The following is a 19333-nucleotide window of genomic DNA, read 5'->3' as shown; positions in this document are numbered from 1 at the left end:
GATAAATAAATCAAATAACAGTAATAACTAAAAGATTTACATAATCCATAATTGAATAATAGTAATATTCAATTCTTCTTTGTGAAATGTCAAGGTCTCTCCCAAAAATATCACTTCTATGACATATTGTTTATGCAAGTATATTGGGATGTCAAGGTCTCTCCCAAAAATATTAGAATCTCAACGAACCTACATCAACTTATCAGTTATGATTTTAGCAAGCTGATTTAATGCACCAAGAGGATTGTCCAAAGAGAGAGGAATCTTCTTGGGTTGAGGACTTTCCTATCAATGCAACAGAGTTTAAATGGAATACAATTTAATGTTGAATATAATTAAGGTCCCAATTTTCGTAGCAAAATATCAATTTGGTCTCTCTATTTTTATTTAATTCAATTTTGTGTCTATTTTTGGAAATTTGATACAATCTGTAACGTTCCAATTAATTAATGCGCGTAATTAAAAGACAACGTTACACAATTATAATATAGCAGTGCAATCCTAGAGTTCAAACATAACGCATTACAACAAAGGCACCCCACGGTGCCACCAAAAATAAATGAACAAGATAAACAGTCTACTGGAACCACAAGGAAATGTAAAGACTGACAAATACATAGGTCGTAGCCCTAAAGATATCCCAAGAAAACTAAGCAGCAGAGTCGTCTCTTCCCTGATGACCACGATTATCCCTCGCATTTGCTCCCATCAATAAATTGATGATCATTGCAAAGATAGGACCACAACATACAAAGCAACCAAAAAGAAAAAGGCAAGCTAGAGCCAACAATGTTCTTAATCATACAATCAAATATACTTTTCACCATACAATATACATACATCATCCAAGCATGTCAAGACTCTTCAACCAATACACTAAGACTCGACTCGACTCATCCAGATACGTATAACCTGGTCGAATTCAGCGGATGCTTGCACCTGTGGTGGATACCTCTACTCACCCCGGAACTATGTGTTACAGTGTTACAATAAATCAATTCCCTCACCACAAGGTAAGCCCTTAGAGAATTTCAGGCCTCCTACTACTCTCACCATAGAAGTCAGTCCGCTCTAGGTGAGACTAACAGACTCTTTAGAGTGTCAGGATGCAACCTTACTTGAATCCTTACCTAATTATACAGATGGGGCGCCACCATGGACACCCACTAACAAGGACCATGGAATTACGTCCCGACCACTAAAGCGCGACCCTGAAAGTCTCACATAGAGACCCCAAGGAATTATGCACTGACACCAACACCACATGATCACACAGTCAAATAGTATTCGCCATGCAAGGATATATTCATTATGTCAACCTTTGAAGCCAATACCTTTCATATTTCCCGATCCAACTCATTCCAACTCATCATAACCCATCCATGCACATAGAATTCAACTCATCTTGTTATCATGCCACTTTAATAATAACCACCTCATTTAGTTCACATGCCAATTTCATACCAAACCCATCATCTACAATCCATGAATCATGCCACGCATACATAACAGTCCATTATATATATTTCTCATCATAGCAATCATACTTGAACAAATATCAATCATCCAAGAGCAACAAAGCAATCCAACAACGCACATTCTCGCCCAGCCCCTCGCTTAAGCTGAAGGGTCTCGCTCAGGCGAACGTTCTCGCCCAGGCGAGCCCCCTTCGCCTAGGCGAGGTCTTTAAAAAGGAAGCAGAAGCACACGTGGGATCTCGCTTAGGCAAGACCCCTCTCGCCTGGGCGGGATGCTCGCTTGCTCAAAAAGCTGAGCTGGTCGCCTGGGCGACCTTTCGCACAAAAGTTTTGGGCGAGTCCCCATTCATCTCGCCTAGGCGAGACTGGCTCGCTTGGGCGAGATTAACAGGTCTCGCCACTGTTCTCCTGTAACAGTCGCACCCACCAATCCAAAATAACACACCAAAACATTGCAAGTATTCAGAACATCAACTCAGCCAAAAACTCTCAGCACACAAGTAAAACATCAGTAAAAATGGAGCACGCGAGTGGGTTCTAGCTTCCCTTACCTGGAAAGGGGTTTAAAAAAGGGCTTTGGCAGCCAAGCGTGGAAAACACATCAGCTCTAGGAACGAATGAAGGAGCTGAAAGAACAATGAAGCAGGAACACGGTATGTGTTACTAGGAAACCCTAACTGGAAAACGTGAAAAGAAACAAGGAAGACTAGTACGAGTTAGCAACAGTACTTACATAGAGTAGAAATCAGCTTCGAGCTAGCTTGATGATGGCGGAATCCTAAACCCTAGCAGAGCTTTCTGTGAGAGGGAGGGAGAGGTGACAGCTAAATCTGTGAGAGTGTGAAAGTGGGAACGTTAGGACAACTGCGAACGAGCTTTATCCTTTGGGCCAGTTCTTTGGCCCATTAGATTTTGGGGTAGCCCTTTTTATTAAGGGTTATAAAAGAATAGGGCCTTACATTCTCCCCAACAACAAAAATTTTCGACCTCGAAAATGAAAGCTTACCAGGTAAAAAGATGTCAATGTGATTTTCTCATGTCCTCCTCTAACTCCCAAGTCGAGTCACCTGTCCTCTGATCCCAGATGACTTTAACAAGACTGACCGCTTTTCCTTGGCGTTCTTCAACCTTGCTCTCCTCTAGAGCGATGGGTGATACTTCCACGGTGAGGTCTTCCCTGATCTGTATATCCTTGGCTTTCAACACATGAGCTGGGTCAAACACATACTTCCTCAGCTCTGAGACGTGGAACACAGGGTGAAGATTTGCCAACTGCGGGGGTAAAGGCTATCTTGTAAGCCACCGGTCCAATCCTCTTCGTGATCTGATAGGGGCTAAGGAACTTGGGCGAAAGCTTCCTTGAGCGGAGAGCCCTTCCCACGCCCGTGGTTCGGGTCACCCTCAAGAATACATGATCCCCGACTGCAAATTCTAAAGGCCTCTTCCTGCGATCCGCATAGACCTTCTGCCTACTCTGAGAAGCCTGCATCCTATCTCTCACCATCCTCACCTTCTCGATGGTCTACTCTAACAATTCTGGTCTAACCAACACCACTTCTCCATCCTGATACCAACAGAGAGGAGTTCTACACCTCCTGCCATAGAGGGCTTCGTATGGCGCCGTGTCAATGCTCGCATGAAAGCTGTTGTTGTACGTAAACTCGATCAAGGGCAACACCTCATTCCAAGCCCCCAGGTGATCTAATATACACGTCCACAACAAGTCCTCAAGTGACTGAATGGTCCTTTCTGATTGGCCATCAGTCTGGGGATGGTAGGCTAAGCTCATAGTCAACTTGGTCCCCAAGGCCTCCTGTAAGGTTTGCCAGAACCGAGATGTAAAACGTGGATCTCTGTCAGAAACTATGCTCGAAGGTACTCCATGCAATCTCATGATCTCCTTAACGTACAGTTGGGCCAACTTGGCCATGGACATCCTCAAGTTCATTGCCAAGAAGTGGGCACTCTTGGTCAACCGATCCACTATCACCCAGATGGTGTCATGTCCTCTAAAAGTCCGTGGCAAATGGGTCACAAAGTCCATGGAGATGCTGTCTCATTTCCACACTAGTATCTCCAAAGGCTGTAGAATCCCACCGGGCCTCTGGTGCTCCACCTTCGCCTTTTGACAGGTCAAACAGGCTGATACAAAAAGGGCCACGTCTTTCTTCATCCCCTGCCACCAGAAGGTCTCCTTGAGGTCCTGATACATCTTAGTCATGCGAGGATGCAGACTAAGACGACTTTTAAGCCCTTCCTCAAGGATCAACCGTTTTACCTTAGTATCGTCAGGTATGCATACTCTGCCCTGGAACCTCAGTATGCCATCATCACCCATAGCAAATTCTCTGGCTTCATCCGACCCAAGTTGTTCTCTGACCCGATTTAGGATGGCATCCACTAACTGCCTCTACCTGATTGAGTCCAAGAAGTCACTAGATATAGTAAGGGTACTACAACTAATGGACTCGGACCCCAACTCAACCTGTAGCCTCATGTCTCGGAATTTCTCTAGCAGCTCCACTTCCTTAATCATAAGGTGTGCAGTATGCACTATCTTTCTACTCAAGGCATCTGCCACTACATTTGCCTTCCCTGGGTGATATAGGAGCTCGAAGTCATAATCCTTCAGGAATTCCATCCATCTTCTCTGCCTCATGTTCAGCTCCTTCTAGTCAAACAAATACTTGAGGCTCTTATGATCGCTGAATACGCGGAACTGAGCACCATAAAGATAATGCCTTCAAATCTTCAAGGCGAACACTACGGCTGCTAACTCTAGATCATGAGTGAGATAGTTTCTCTCATGAACCTTAAGTTGCCTTGAAGCATAGGCCACCGCATTCTTTTCCTGCATTAACACACAACCAAGCCCTAGATGGGATGCGTCACAATAAACCTCAAAGGGCTTTTCCACATCGGAAATCACTAATATAGGCGCGCTCGTCAACCTTTTCTTTAGCTCCTGAAAGCTCTCCTCACACTTGTCTGCCCAAGTGAAAGTTTGGTTCTTCCGAGTAAGTAGTGTCAGAGGTGCCACTATCTTGGAGAATCCCTTTATGAATCTCCTATAGTAGCCTGTTAACCCCATAAAGCTCCTGATCTCTGTGGACGACTTAGGACTTTTCCACTTTACCACTACATCGACCTTTGCTGGGTCCACCGCGATCCCCTAGGTGGATATCACATGCCCCAAAAACTGAACCTCATCCATCCAAAATTCACACTTGGATAACTTGGCATACAACTGTTTCTCTCTCAGAACATCAAGCATCGACCTCAGGTGTTCTGCATGCTCCTCTTGAGTCTTAGAATAGATAAGGATGTCGTCTATGAAGACTACAACAAACTTATCTAAGAAGGGTCTGAAAATTCGGTTCATGTAATCCATAAACACCGTCGGGGCGTTGATCACTCCAAAAGGCATAACCACATACTCGTAGTGGTCATACCTGGACCTGAAGGCCGTCTTCTGTACATCATCAGCCTTTACCAAAATCTGGTGGTACCCCGATCGTAGATCAATCTTCGAAAACACTGATGCCCCATGCAACTAATCCATCAAGTCGTCAATCCTCGGGAGAGGGTACTTATTCTTGATCGTCATCTTGTTCAATTGCCTGTAGTCCACACACAGACGTGAACTCCCATCCTTCTTTTTTACTGACAACACTAGCGCTCCCCAAGGCGAAGTGCTGGGCCGGATAAACTGCTTCTCCATCAGCTCTTCTATCTGTTTCTTAAGTTCAACCAACTCCGCCAGAGCCATGCGGTATGGAGCCATCGATACCAGACTTGTCCCCGGTACTAGATCAATAGAGAATTTCACCTCTCTACTGGGAGGCAACCTTGGCACCTCATTTGGGAATACGTCTTCAAACTCATGCACCACTGGTATGACCGACGTTCCCCCTTCTCCCCTATCTCCATACGGGCAAAGATTATAAAGCATTGTGCGCCACTCTGAATCTCCTTTACCACTCCCTGAGGAGACACCAACTTGAGCTTCTCCGAGTCGGGGAACAACAATCTCTTCTCCCGACAATCTATCAAAATGCGATTGGTAGAGAGCCAATCTATCCCTAAGATTACCTCCAACTCCTATAGAGGTAGGCAAATTAGGTTTACCTTGTACCTGCGTCCATCTACCTCTACCGGAAGCCTAGCACACAAGGACGACGTCCTGACCAGACCCGACGCCGGGGTAGATGCTACAAGTTCACACTGCAGCTCGCGTACCGACAGACCCAGACGCTCCACGCAAGCAATTGACACAAAAGAGTGTGTGGCTCCAGAATCAAACAGTACACACAAAGATTCACCAGCTATCATGCATCGACCCATAACAAGATTACCTGAGCCCACAGCCTCTGCCCCGCTCATGGCATACACCATGCCTGTCGCCTGAGGCTTGTTGCCTCTGTCTCTCCGCTGGTGCTGGTGAGGGGTCTGAACTAGAGGGCGTGTCGCTGCCCTAGCAAGAGTGGGACAGTCTTTCCCAAAGTGGCCTTCCTTGCCACAGTTGTTGCATCTACGGTAACCCTCCATTCGTGGGCAAGCACTCATCAAATGAGGGTCCCCGCATATATAGCACTGCACTCGCCCCTGTTGGGGACGAAGACCCGTAGACCCCTGAGACTGATGGTGAGGTCTGTCGTATGGTCTCCTCCGCTCGTCATGTTTGGGCTTGGACCTAGATGGTCCACCGATCCTCTGAGGCTGTTGTGGATAAAGGTGCTACCATCAAGCGAATATCTCCTCTGAGGCCATTCTCAAATTTCTAGCACCTCCACTCCTCATCAAGCGGCAACGTATAGAAGCGGCTGAGGTGTTTGAACCGCTCAGCATATTTTGTCACAGACTTTCCTCCCTGAGTGAGCTGGAGGAACTCCACCTCCTTACCAAATATGACGCTGTCCGGGAAATATTCCAAGAGGAACTTTCCCCTGAAGGCCTCCCAAGTCACAAGCTCTCCTCTCTCCTCCATGATGGACTTCATGCTCATCCACCAGTGTTCAGCTTCCCCGGTCAACATATAAACTGCAAAAGCCAACCTGTTATCAGCTGGGCACATCTTCGCATCGAAGATTCTCTCCAGGTCCTTCAGCCATTGATCGGCTGCATCTGGGCTGGTCTTCCCGTTGAACTTCACGGGATGATGTTTCAGGAAGTCTTCCAGACTCTACTCCCTGACTGGTGGTCGTGGCTCTGGGCCAAACACAGGGGCAGTCGCCCTGTTCTCCTCCAGCTGGCGGAGTGCCTCCATATGCTGTTGGTGGGCATCCTCAGTAGTTATCCTAGCAGCCTCCATCTGCTGCATCACAAGTTGTTGCTGCTCCAGCAACGCTGCTTGTTGCTGCATGGATGCTTCATTTTGTTGCATCATCGCCGTGCTCTGCTGCGTCATAGCAGCTACCATCGCCTCTATTGCCTTGGCGATATTGGGTACGTCACCCTGAGATGATTGTGAAGTCCTACGAGACGGTGCCATAGATCGCTGACACACAGAAAATCAATGGGTTAGGCTTGATAAAGGCAAGAATTTAACTAAGAACAATCACAAGACACAGAGAAAGCTAAGTTGACACCCAAGTCCACAGACATAAGGAATGACCGCTCTAATACTATAAATGTAACGTCCCAATTAATTAATGCGCGTAATTAAAAGACAACGTCACACAATTATAATATAACATCGCAGTCCTAGAGTTCAAACATAACGCCTTACAACCAAGGCGCCCCACGGTGCCACCAAAAATAAATGAACAAGATAAACAGTCTACTGGAACCACAAGGAAATGTAAAGACTGACAAATACATAGGCCGTAGCCCTAAAGATATCCCAAGAAAACTAAGCAGCAAAGTCGTCTTTTCCCTGATGACCATGATTATCCCTCGCATGTGCTCCTATCAATAAATCGATGATCATCGCAAATATATGACCACAACATACAAAGCAACCAACAAGAAAAGGGTAAGCTAGAGCCAACAATGTTTTTAATCATACAATCAAATATACTTTTCACCATACAATATACATACATCATCCAAGCATGTCAAGACTCTTCAACCAATACACTAAGACTCGACTCGACTCATCCGGATACGTATAACCTGGTCGGATTCAGCGGATGCTTGCACCTGTGTGGATACCTCTACTCACCCCGGAACTATGTGTTACAGTGTTACAATAAATCAATTCCCTCACCACAAGGTTAGCCCTTAGAGAATTTCAGGCCTCCTGCTACTCTCACCACAAGAGTCAGTCCGCTCTAGGTGAGACTAACAGACTCTTTAGAATGTCAGGATGCAACCTTACTTGAATCCTTACCTAATTATACAGATGGGGCGCCACCATGGACACCAACTAACAAAGGCCATGGAATTACGTCCCGACCACTGAAGCGCGACCCTGATAGTCTCACCTAGAGACCCCAAGGAATTATGCACTGACACCGACACCACATGATCACACAGTCAAATAGTATTCGTCATGCAAGGATATATTCATTATGTCAACCTTTGAAGCCAATACCTTTCATATTTACCAATCCAACTCATTCTAACTCATCATAACCCATCCATGCACATAGAATTCAACTCATCTTGTTATCATGCCACTTTAATAATAACCACCTCATTTTGTTCACATGCCAATTTCATACCAAACCCATCATCTACAATCCATGAATCATGCCACGCATACATAACAGTCCATTATATATATTTCTCATCATAGCAATCATACTTGAACAAATATCAATCATCCAAGAGCAACAAAGCAATCCAACAACGCACCTTCTCGCCCAGCCCCTCGCTCAAGCTGAAGGGTCTCGCCCAGGCGAGCCCCCTTCGCCTAAGCGAGGGCTTGAAAAAGGAAGCAGGAGCACACGCGGGATCTCACTTAGGCGAGACCCCTCTCGCTTGGGCGAGATGCTTGCTCGCTCAAAAAGCCGAGCTGGTCGCCTGGGCGACCTTTCGTGCAAAAGTTTTGGGCGAGTCCCCGTTCATCTCGCCTAGGCGAGACTGGCTCGCTTGGGCGAGATTAACAGGTCTCGCCACTGTTCTCCTGTAACAGTCGCACCCATCAATCCAAAATAACACACCAAAACATTGCAAGTATTCAGAACATCAACTCAGCCAAAAACTCTCAGCACACAAGTAAAACAACAGTAAAAATGGAGCACGCGAGTAGGTTCTAGCTTCCCTTACCTAAAAAGGGGTTTAAAAAAGGGCTTTGGCAACCAAGCGTGGAAAGCACAACAGTTCCAGGAACGAACGAAGGAGCTGAAAGAACAACGAAATAGGAACACAGGATGGGTTACTAGGAAACCCTAACTGGAAAACGTGAAAAGAAACAAGGAAGACTAGTACGGGTTAGCAACAGTACTTTCATGGAGTAGAAATCAGCTTCGAGCTAGCTTGATGATGGCGAAATCCTAAACCCTAGCAGAGGTTTCTGTGAGAGGGAGGGAGAGGTGACGGCTGAATTTGTGAGAGTGTAAGAGTGGGAACGTTAGGGCAACCGCAAAACAGTTTTATCCTTTGGGCCAGCTCTTTGGTCCATCAGATTTTGGGACAATCCTTTTTATTAAGGGTTATAAAAGAATAGGGCCTTACACAATCAAATCTTTTTCATTAGTGATACAATAGTAGAGTTAAAGAGGTGTTGAATCGATATTTTACTACGAAATATATATATATATATATATATATATATATATATATATATATATATATATATATAATATGAATTATTTTTAATCTATTTATATATACTTCTTAAATATATATCTATGTTTCATTTAATATAAAATTATTTCTTTTAATATATATATAAATTAGATTTTATAGACATTTTATCATTTAATGAATACAAGTAATGTTAGTAAGTAGAACCAAATACAGATTTTATTGAAAAAAATAGTAGAATTCTTTTAGTAAAGATCATATATCTAAAATTTGCAAAGAAAGATAAAAAAAAATTATCTAAGCCATAAAATATAATTAACCACCTTTTTTTGGGATTGAATCGTGAATTGGATTGTCACTCTAAACTATTCTTTACTCTCTTTTACTCATTTATTTTCCACCATGTAGATATTGATGTGTATGATTTCATTATATTTATCTCCTCCATAAACTTCCCTTTCGAAAAAGAATATGACGATAATTTTATTATATTTACATCCTCCACAAACTTCCCTTTCTAAAAAAAAATTCTTGTTTTCTACCAAATAAATTTAGTTAAATTCATTTTCCTTATTTTTGTTTTCATTCATCCGAACAACCAAATAATTAATCCTGACTATGGGTAGGGGAAGAAACACTTAAAAGTAAGTTTATGTGGAGGAGACCACGATTTGTATGGGAATCAACTATGGAGAAACAACTCCTCCTCGTTATTAACGTGCCACGATTACGAAAGGAGTATTTTGATACTTGGAAATGGAAAGAAGATGAGGATGAGATATACTCAGTAAATACAGCTTATAAAACATTGCAGAAAACTGCTGAAGAAGTACAGAACAATGAGTTCAAAATGTTGTGGAGCACAAGAGTAACTCCTAAGGCTCAAATACTAGGATGGAGAGTATTCTTGGATAAATTACCGACTAAGGATAACTTACTTAAGAGGGGGGTTCAACTACAACATAGTCTTAGTGATTTGTGTAATGCACATGAAGAGACTACAAACCATCTATTCTTCTCTTGTAGGGTGACCCAAATAGTGTGGAATATGTGTGACAGGTGGTTGGGGTTATGCACTGTGCACCACATTAAAGCCAAGATCAACTTTCAACACTTCCATCTTTTTGACTTTAATAGTAGACAAAATCTAGCTTGGCGAGGAATGTGGTTAGCTATTATAGGGAAAATTTGGAACCATAGGAATAGTGTAATCTTTAAACAAAGGAAAGTTGACCCTATAGAAATCTTTAGTTAGGCTCAAATGACAGCTTGGGTGTGGATGAAGCACAAAATCCTAGCTGCCTTGTTCTCCTATAGTGATTGGTGCTTATCCCCACATACATGTCTAAAATATCTATGATACGGTAATGTTGTGTGTTTCAGTGTGATAGGGAAGCAAATGCAGGCTCCTCAAGTGAAAGGAAGAAAGTATCATAATGCAAGGCTTCAACTATAGCGATGCTGCAGGATCCAGTTTGCAACACATCAGACATGGCTGAGTTCTGTATCTATGGAACTACACAACAGTAGTGCTAGAGGGGGCTAACTGCTACTATATCAGAGGCAACAACTTCATATCTGCAATAGAGGGGGTTGTATGTCAATAGTTTCATAGATATTGCAGAGCCTTATGTGTAGTGTCATGGTGATATACTAAGGCTACATCTTTGTTCTTGGTAGGTTTTGGTTAATGGCTCTTTCTTGCTAAGCTATGCATCAATACTTACAGGTTATGTTTTTTGTATAAGGGTTAGAGCATCCCTCAAGTGCTCTACTTAATTAAATTTTATTCTTTATTGATAAAAAAAAAATTCTGACTACTACACGGATTTTATATCTCAACGGACAGAAATTTGTGAACGAAAAATTATAATCTTATATCTTATCACAGCATTTAGGATCGTAAGTGATATAATATGGTTTGAATTATATACTGTGAATGGTGTATAGTATCATTATGTAAACTCACCCTTGTGTTTTATGATTTTGCATGTTGTGGTCGTATTTAATCATACGATGTTGCATCGTAAGAACAATATTATTTCTAAACAAGACTAAGATTGTTATTTAATTTCACATTTATGTTTTGAGATACTTTATGTGTATTTTGTGAACTTAATGTTCCTAAATGGTTTGTTGTTATAAAAAATTTGAATATTTTAAATAATTTTCTATAACAATACAATTTATTTATCATAAATTTGAAATGTAACTTAGGTATTAAAATTAATTATTACAAATTTTAATGATAATATAAATTATATATTAAAATTTTTATTTATTAAAACTTTAGTTACATAAAATGTATTTATATTTAAATATATTTTTAGTTGCTTAAATTTTGTTACTTTGCTTTTAGTTCCATATTTTTGAATTTTAAAAATTAATTTTTAATCCTCTATGTAGATGTTATTAGTGAGAATTAGAAAATTACAAAAATTACAACTTGATGATGTTTTTTAACCTCTAAAATAATAAAGAATGAAAAGAATAAAAAGTTTCAACCTTATCTTTCAAGAAAATCTAAAACTTATTTCTCATCTTTCATCGTCTCTTGTCATTAAATTATACTATATTTTAAACCATTCCCGCGTTTCTATGAATTAAAGATTTTTAGTTAAATTCATGTTTGATTTGGATATGTCTTTCCAAGATGGTTTTCGTGGGACACATTTTGTGAAGCAATGTTACGATCGGTTTCTCTAGTCAAGTCGTTGCATTGCTAATTTACTATACTTTCTTTATTTATCACAAAATGTCATTATATTATCAGATGACAAACTCCGATATCATCACACACTTCTATTAAATCATAACAAATTATTTCATTTCAATATTTAAGTTGTAAAGGCGGCATTACATTAAAGATTTAAAAAAAAAAAAACTTCTTTTATAATTATCTTAGCCCGTAAACGCATAAATATTTCAGATTAAAAAATAACAATTATTTATTTTAAAATTTAATATTTTCATTATTGTTTTATTTTTCAAAAAATATCTATCTCTATATATTTAAATAATTCAATAATGTGAAACTTTTGTGTGAATTTCAATTACTATAAGTACACTTTCTCTTTCTATGTTCTTGTCATCCATCTTAGCTCACTCCTTCATTTCTCTTGTAATCATGAGAACATTTCCCTCTCAAAATGCAATCATTTTTGTATGGTTGCTATGCGGAATCATATTCAACACTGCCATTTGCAGCTGCAATCTTCGTTGCCACCAAAAAGACATGCATGCTCTCCAGAACTTCAAGCAAGGAGTGAATGACCCATCTGGTGTCCTTTCTTCATGGTCCACTGAAGTAGATTGTTGTGAATGGAAAGGAGTAATGTGCAGTAACATCACAAGTAGAGTCACTGGAATCACTCTCACATGTTCCACAACTCTTCTAAGTTATAGGGAAGAAGAAGATAAATCACACTGCCTTACAGGTTCCATTCACCTCTCTTTATTGTTGATGGAGTTGGAATTTTTAGATTACTTGGATTTGACAAACAATGACTTCTTATCATTACAATTTGATTATCTACATAATCATAATTGTCACAATCTATCCATAGCTACTTCTTCTCATCAGTGTGTCAACTCTTCAACTCTTCGTCATCTTGATCTATCACGTAACTGGAATCTTGTCATTAATAATCTTAGATGGCTCCCCTACATCTCCTCTGTAGAATATTTCAACCTCCGTCATATTGATCTTAGCATGGAAACTAATTGGCTTCAATCAGTGACTATGCTTCCATCACTTTCATACCTCAATATGCGTTATTGCGAACTTAAAGACTTGAAATTGTCTCTTCACTATGCTAATTTTACCAAACTACAATTTCTTAGTCTTTCTCTAAATGAATTTAACTCAGAGTTACCTAAGTGGTTATTCAATCTCAGCTCTGGTATTTATCATTTAGACTTTAGCTCAAGTTCTTTAATAGGACATTTACCTAAGGATTTGTTAAATCTTAGAGAACTCGAAGACTTGGTCTTGGAAGACAATAACTTTACTGGACCCATTCCTGATTGGTTAGGTGAATTCAAACATTTAAAAAATCTTATTATTGGAGTAAACATGTTTTCTGGATTTATTCCAACAAATTTGGGAAATCTATCATCCTTAGTTACCTTGGATGTTGGCTCAAATCCATTGACAGGAGTTGTGTCTGAGAGAAATTTAGCCAAATTGTCAAAATTAAAGTTATTGTATATAAACTCATATTCCACATTAACCTTTGATTTTGACTCCAATTAGATTCCACCTTTTCAACTTGAACAATTAGGTCTTGGGTTTTCAAATCCTAACCTTCCTGCGTGGTTGTACACACAACGATCTATTGAAAGATTAGCTATTTTGGATTCATCATTTGAGGCTCCAGACAAATTTTGGAATTTACTATCAACAATGCTTGAAGTCAGATTATATTGCAATTTGATAGACAGTAACATGTCAAATGTGTTGTTGAACTCTACATTCATTGATCTATCATCGAATGGTTTGAAAGGTTGTTTGCCTCAATTATCACCAAATGTAGTGTTTCTTTCATTGTCAGATAATTCATTTTCAGGAGAAATGTCTCCCCTCTTATGTGGTCATAATGTGTTGAATGGGAAAAACAATTTGTTGTTCTTGGACATATCATATAATAATTTATCTGGAGGGCTTACAAATTGTTGGAAGAATTGGAAATCTTTGATTGCTATTCACTTGGGAAGCAATAATCTATCAGAGAAGATACCTTCATCAATGGGTTTGTTATCTAATCTCACCTCACTCCATTTGCATGAGAACAAACTACATGGAGAGATTCCTCCCTCATTGAAAAATTGTGGTTCTCTATTGGTCTTTAATGTTCGCAATAACCACTTATCAGGAAACATTCCAGATTGGATATCTCATGGTGTAATGGCTCTCCAATTAAGGTCCAATAACTTTAGTGGTAAAATTCCCCCACAAATGTGCCAAATGTTTTCCCTAATTATATTAGATATTGCAAATAATGCAATCTCTAGTTATGTACCCAATTGTCTTGATGGTATAAAAGCCCTAGTTCTCAACAATGCTTCATCCAACAAACTTTGTTTTTTCTTTCGTGTATTAGGTGGTGATTACTTCTTCATTAATGACAATCTTGAATTGGTTACTAAAGGTCAAGTATTAAAATATGGAAGAAACCTACACTTTATGACCTTAATTGATATGTCAAGTAACAATTTGTCTGGAGCAATACCTCCACAAATGTTTAGTCTCATCGGATTGTCCTCCTTGAATTTATCGCACAATAAATTCATGAAATAGGAAACATGAAAAACTTGGAGTCCCTTGATTTTTCATCAAATCAACTTGAGAGTGAAATTCCTCAGAGCTTGTCCAATTTGTCCTTTTTGGGTTACTTGAACCTATCATTCAACAATCTAACAGGAAAAATACCATCAGGCACACAACTTCAAGGATTCACTGCACTTAATTACATGGGTAATCACCACCTTTGTGGACCCCCGCTTATCAAAAATTGCTTTCAGGATGGTAAACATAAAGACACAGAGCTAGAAGATGAAGATGGAAATCAATCTAAAGTTTGGGCATGGTTTTACATCGGAATGGAATTTGGATTTGTGATAGGATTTTTTGGAGTTTGTTATGCCATTTTGTTAAACAAAAAATTGAGACATGGTTACTTCATATTTCTTTGTGACTTGAGAGATCGACTTCATGTCATGGTGGTCATCAACATGAATCTCTTTCATTAAGGCCAGACAAGTTACATAAAAATACTGGTCAGTAAAACTTTTTTTTTTTTATAATTTATTTTGATTTAACTTTACATCTCTTCACAATTGACAAAATATACTTTAGTTCTTCATTTACTTTTTAACTTTTATTGTCTATTATTCTTTATATATTGTTTAAATTTAACTACTATTTATATGTAACATACTTAAAGGCATATAATATAGATGAATTGAGTTTAGAACAAAAATAGAGAAAAAAATAGAGAAGAGTTTTCTCAACTCACCTGTGTCATAATTGTATCTTGATTTTTAAGCTTTAATTTAAACATTTTACATCGATTACTCACCGACGAGATACACATGTTTCAATGTGATGAAACTAGAAAATAGTGAAGTCACATTATATTACATACTCATGTCATAATGTATGTTTTTACTAACATTATATTAATCTTTGTATAGGTAGATGAAAACATAAATATGGGAAAACAACTTTCAAAATATGAAGAATCCACTCAAGGGATCACAATTTGGTCAATGAATGATAAAAAATTGCCCTAAAAAGATTTAACTGTCGTTTCATTTATGGCATGCATTTTCGCTTGGTGGGTGATTCTACAGAAGCATGGAGATAGATGAAAGGAAGGTTAAGGAAAACTTAGTTGCTGCAAAGAAAAGTCTTCCTTGTGATAGTGTGGGTCCTTCTCTTTTTCAGCCTCTTGTATCCCTCATTTTCTTCTTTGTTTCTTTTGTCGCTCTCTCCTCATATCAGAGTGTCTACCCCAATTTAACAAATCTTTGGGTATGGCTACGCTCCATGAGTTACAGAGGTAGTGACAGTGCGACTCCTTCTTTGTTTTGCTACGTTCAGAAGATTTTCTCTTTTGATTGTAGCATGAAAAGTTGGTTACCATATCGTAAAAAACAAGCCAATAATTTATTTCATCACTTGAATTAAATATGTTTTTGAAATTAGTCATCGTTCAAATTTATAATCAAATTTAGTACCTAATTTTATAAATATATGATTTTAGTTAATTTAATCAAATTTTATTAAATTTATTTAACATTTTAATTATGTTTCATAATAACATTAGAGTTATTTATACATTTCTGCTTTAATGTTAACTAATAAACTATTATAAAATACAATTAAAATATCAAATAAACTTAATAACTCTCATGATGTTTTAGAGAAACCTCATGATAGATGCCAAAATGTTTTAGTCAAAAGGTAAGAGATCGATTAAGTAGAGCATTTAGGGTTGTAGTCTCCCTTATTTTCAACCTCGTTCTCCTAAAGTCATTATTCTAATAACCAACAGTTTCAAACCTAATATAACCTTTCAACATTCATCGTACTATGCTCAATGTCTAAGTCAACTTTGTTCGATATCTAAGTCAACTTTTGGTCTAATGACCTGATCGATATTGAACCTGATCGATATTGAACTTAACACCAGATATTGAACCTAACACTACACGTATAAATTTTACATTTAAAAAAATATATTTTGAAAACTTGGACTAAAGTAGATGAGAATACTTGTTAAACTTGATGAATATATAGTTACGTTGAAAGTTTTATTGAATTTTGTAATAAAAGAAGAGGAAATATTGATATGTTGACATCCTCCACAAACTTCCCTTTCGAAAGAAAATTATACCTAAATTGGAGCAAGTGTCTTCTCTTTTTTACACGGATCTAACTTTAATTTTGTTATTCATTTATTCCACAAACTTTCCTTCAAAAGAAAATATCATTTTCTTCTTTTTGCCAAATAAATATAATTAAATTATTTTTTTATTATTATTGTTTTCATATCTTGCGAACAAACAAACAATTAATTCTTAGTATTACACGGATTTCATATTTCAACGGACGGAAATTTGTGAATGAAAAATTTACATCATCTTATCTCTTTTCATAACAATTAATCAAAATCTCCAAGATATAATTGTTGTTATGTTATGAATTAACGAATATCCATTAATTTGATATATTTACTCATATGATTGATACTTATATGATATGATTCATTACTCTTTATGTAAATATTTGTATTAACTGAGTTGATTTGTTTCTTTTATGGATTACATGTTGTATATATAAATAGGATTGACTCTTCCTATCAATAATAATACACATATGAGTTGTTCCCTATTCTCTATTGTCTATTGTCTCTTCTCTTCTCTATTATATATTATTCTCTTTGTTATTCGCTTTATTTCATAACACGTTATCAGCACTATGCTCCAACCAACTGAGGACTAGTGGAAGCTTTTTCTCTCTAACGACAGTGTTCTGCGTGTCTCAATCCAGGCTCGTTTTAATTCTTTTTTAATTTATAATTTTATCTTATATTCTTTCTCTTGTGATAAGAATTGTTCGACTTTATCAATTTTCATCTCTATCTTTTTATTTTTATTTTTATTATGATGGTGAATATTATTATTATTATTTTATGTGATCGTTCTAAACAGCAAAACGTTGCAAAATTTGGATTTGTGACCCTTGATATTACAAGGAAGAATTTCTTATATTGGATTTTAAATGTTGAAATACATTTATATGCAATGGATATTGAGATACCATTAAATAAAGAAATAAAGCATATAAGCAACTAATTTGCTCATGCGACAAAAATAGTGTGAAAAGAGATTTCACAAATATTATGAATTTATATTTATTTCATGCCTATGTATGACTGGTTGGACAAAACAATAAAGCTTTTGATGAAAAATCATGAGATCCGCCTAATCTGCTCCATTCCCAAAAGTAAATGCAACAATGAATTTATTCCATGCCTTTGTATGATTGAACAAAGCAATGAGCTTTTGATAGAAAATCATGAAACCTGTCCAAATTGGTTTTGCTCCATTTCTAGAAGTGAATGCAGCAACATTTGATTTATATTTTTATGATCATGATCGTGATATGATTATGGACATGGTTATAAAGAAAATTTCAAAGAAACATTTTGACACCAAAAGTGGCACAATAATGTGAAAAAGGGAAAAGGAAAATGTGAAAATATTGACAAAAATATGAAAGTATATATTATCATTATGATGGTAAAGGCCATTTGAGTTGTACTTATTGTACACCAAAACATCTTACAAATAACGAGAAGAACATAGAAACACACTTTGCTTATGAAGATGGTGATTTTGATTATGGACATATAGATGTTACTCATCTTGATATTATTATTTTCTTTGCTAAAGCAAATGGAAGCATTGATCACCTCATTGATTATGAGAGTGTTAAAAAAAATCTCATTGATATGTACGTTTATATGAAAAATGAATGTTTGCACTAGTATCAAAGGATATGTGTCTTATTGCTAGTGCAACAACTTATATAATTCTCAAGAGTAATAAATTTTTCTCTTGTTTGATAATGCGAGACATCAATGTTAGTATTATTTATAGTACTATAAATATATTTAAAGACTCTAGAAGAGCTATTATACTTCTACCAAGAAGTTGAATAAAAACTTATTAAGTTTCAAGGATATTTGTCTAAATGGATATTATATTTAGACAAAAAATGAAAAAGATATGAAATATCTTTATATCTCTATGATTGAGTTAAAAAAATGTATATTGGAGAAATTATCAACATTCCCTTATGGTTTATACTACACGTATATTAGTTCCAAAGACATGTTTGAAGCGTGGTAGGCCCATTGGTTCCAAAGATAAAAACTGTTGAATGAGAAATGAAGCTAAAATGCAAAATGACCTAATCGAAAAGGTTGAAATCCCAAAAGATTCATTTGACATAATTAATGGTTCGGTTTCAGAAGAACCTCAGGTACCTGAAATTGTTGAAAATGATGAGATCTCAATAAATTATGTCATGAATCATATAATATGGAACCAAAATGAAGTTAACATTGACGAAACTTTTACTTATAACATAGCAATGAATGCTATGAATGACAATGAGGATCAATAAGCAATGATCATTAAAGATTGTCGGCAAAGAAAAGATTGGCCAAAATAAAAATATGCAAAGAAGCATAACTATATTTGCTTGCTAAACGAAAGGTTTTTGGACGTATAGTTCGTACACCTAAAGTTGTGAAACCCATTGGGTACATATGGATTTTTGCGCAAAAATCAAAATAAGAATGATGAAATTGTTAGATACAAAGCAATTGGTTGCTCGAGGTTGTTCACAAAACATTTTATTGATTTGTGAAAAAACACATTCACTAGTATTGGATGCAACAACATTGCAATATTCAATTATCCTAGTTGTACAACAAGATTTGTATTTACATCTAATGGATGATGTTACAACATATTCGTACAGTTCTTTTGAGAATCATATTTATATGAAAATCTCTGAAGAATTTTATTTATCCAACAAGACAAATTCTAAAGATGGTTATTCAATAAAATTGAACATGCTCTTTTAT

General features: G+C 37.4%; 2 protein-coding genes across 2 annotated transcripts; one reads left to right on the top strand and one right to left on the bottom strand.

Moving 5' to 3' along the window:
• Nucleotides 1–3534: 3534 nt before the first annotated feature.
• On the bottom strand, nt 3535–6552 carry LOC114194263. Its single transcript, XM_028084386.1, has 6 exons — nt 6266–6552; nt 5614–6171; nt 5118–5524; nt 4876–5015; nt 3757–3888; nt 3535–3654 (listed from the first exon to the last, which is right to left on the bottom strand). The coding sequence occupies exons 1-6, from the start codon at nt 6550–6552 to the stop codon at nt 3535–3537; spliced, it is 1644 nt and encodes a 547-aa protein (XP_027940187.1).
• Nucleotides 6553–12405: 5853 nt separating this feature from the next.
• Nucleotides 12406–14921, top strand: LOC114194260 (receptor-like protein EIX2). The gene is made up of 3 exons (XM_028084383.1): nt 12406–13332; nt 13426–14110; nt 14470–14921. The coding sequence occupies exons 1-3, from the start codon at nt 12406–12408 to the stop codon at nt 14919–14921; spliced, it is 2064 nt and encodes a 687-aa protein (XP_027940184.1).
• Nucleotides 14922–19333: the final 4412 nt, after the last annotated feature.

Source organism: Vigna unguiculata, chromosome 8 (genome assembly GCF_004118075.2).
Source record: "Vigna unguiculata cultivar IT97K-499-35 chromosome 8, ASM411807v1, whole genome shotgun sequence".
In the NCBI taxonomy this organism is placed as follows: domain Eukaryota; kingdom Viridiplantae; phylum Streptophyta; class Magnoliopsida; order Fabales; family Fabaceae; genus Vigna; species Vigna unguiculata.
This window is presented reverse-complemented; position numbering and strand designations above follow the sequence as displayed.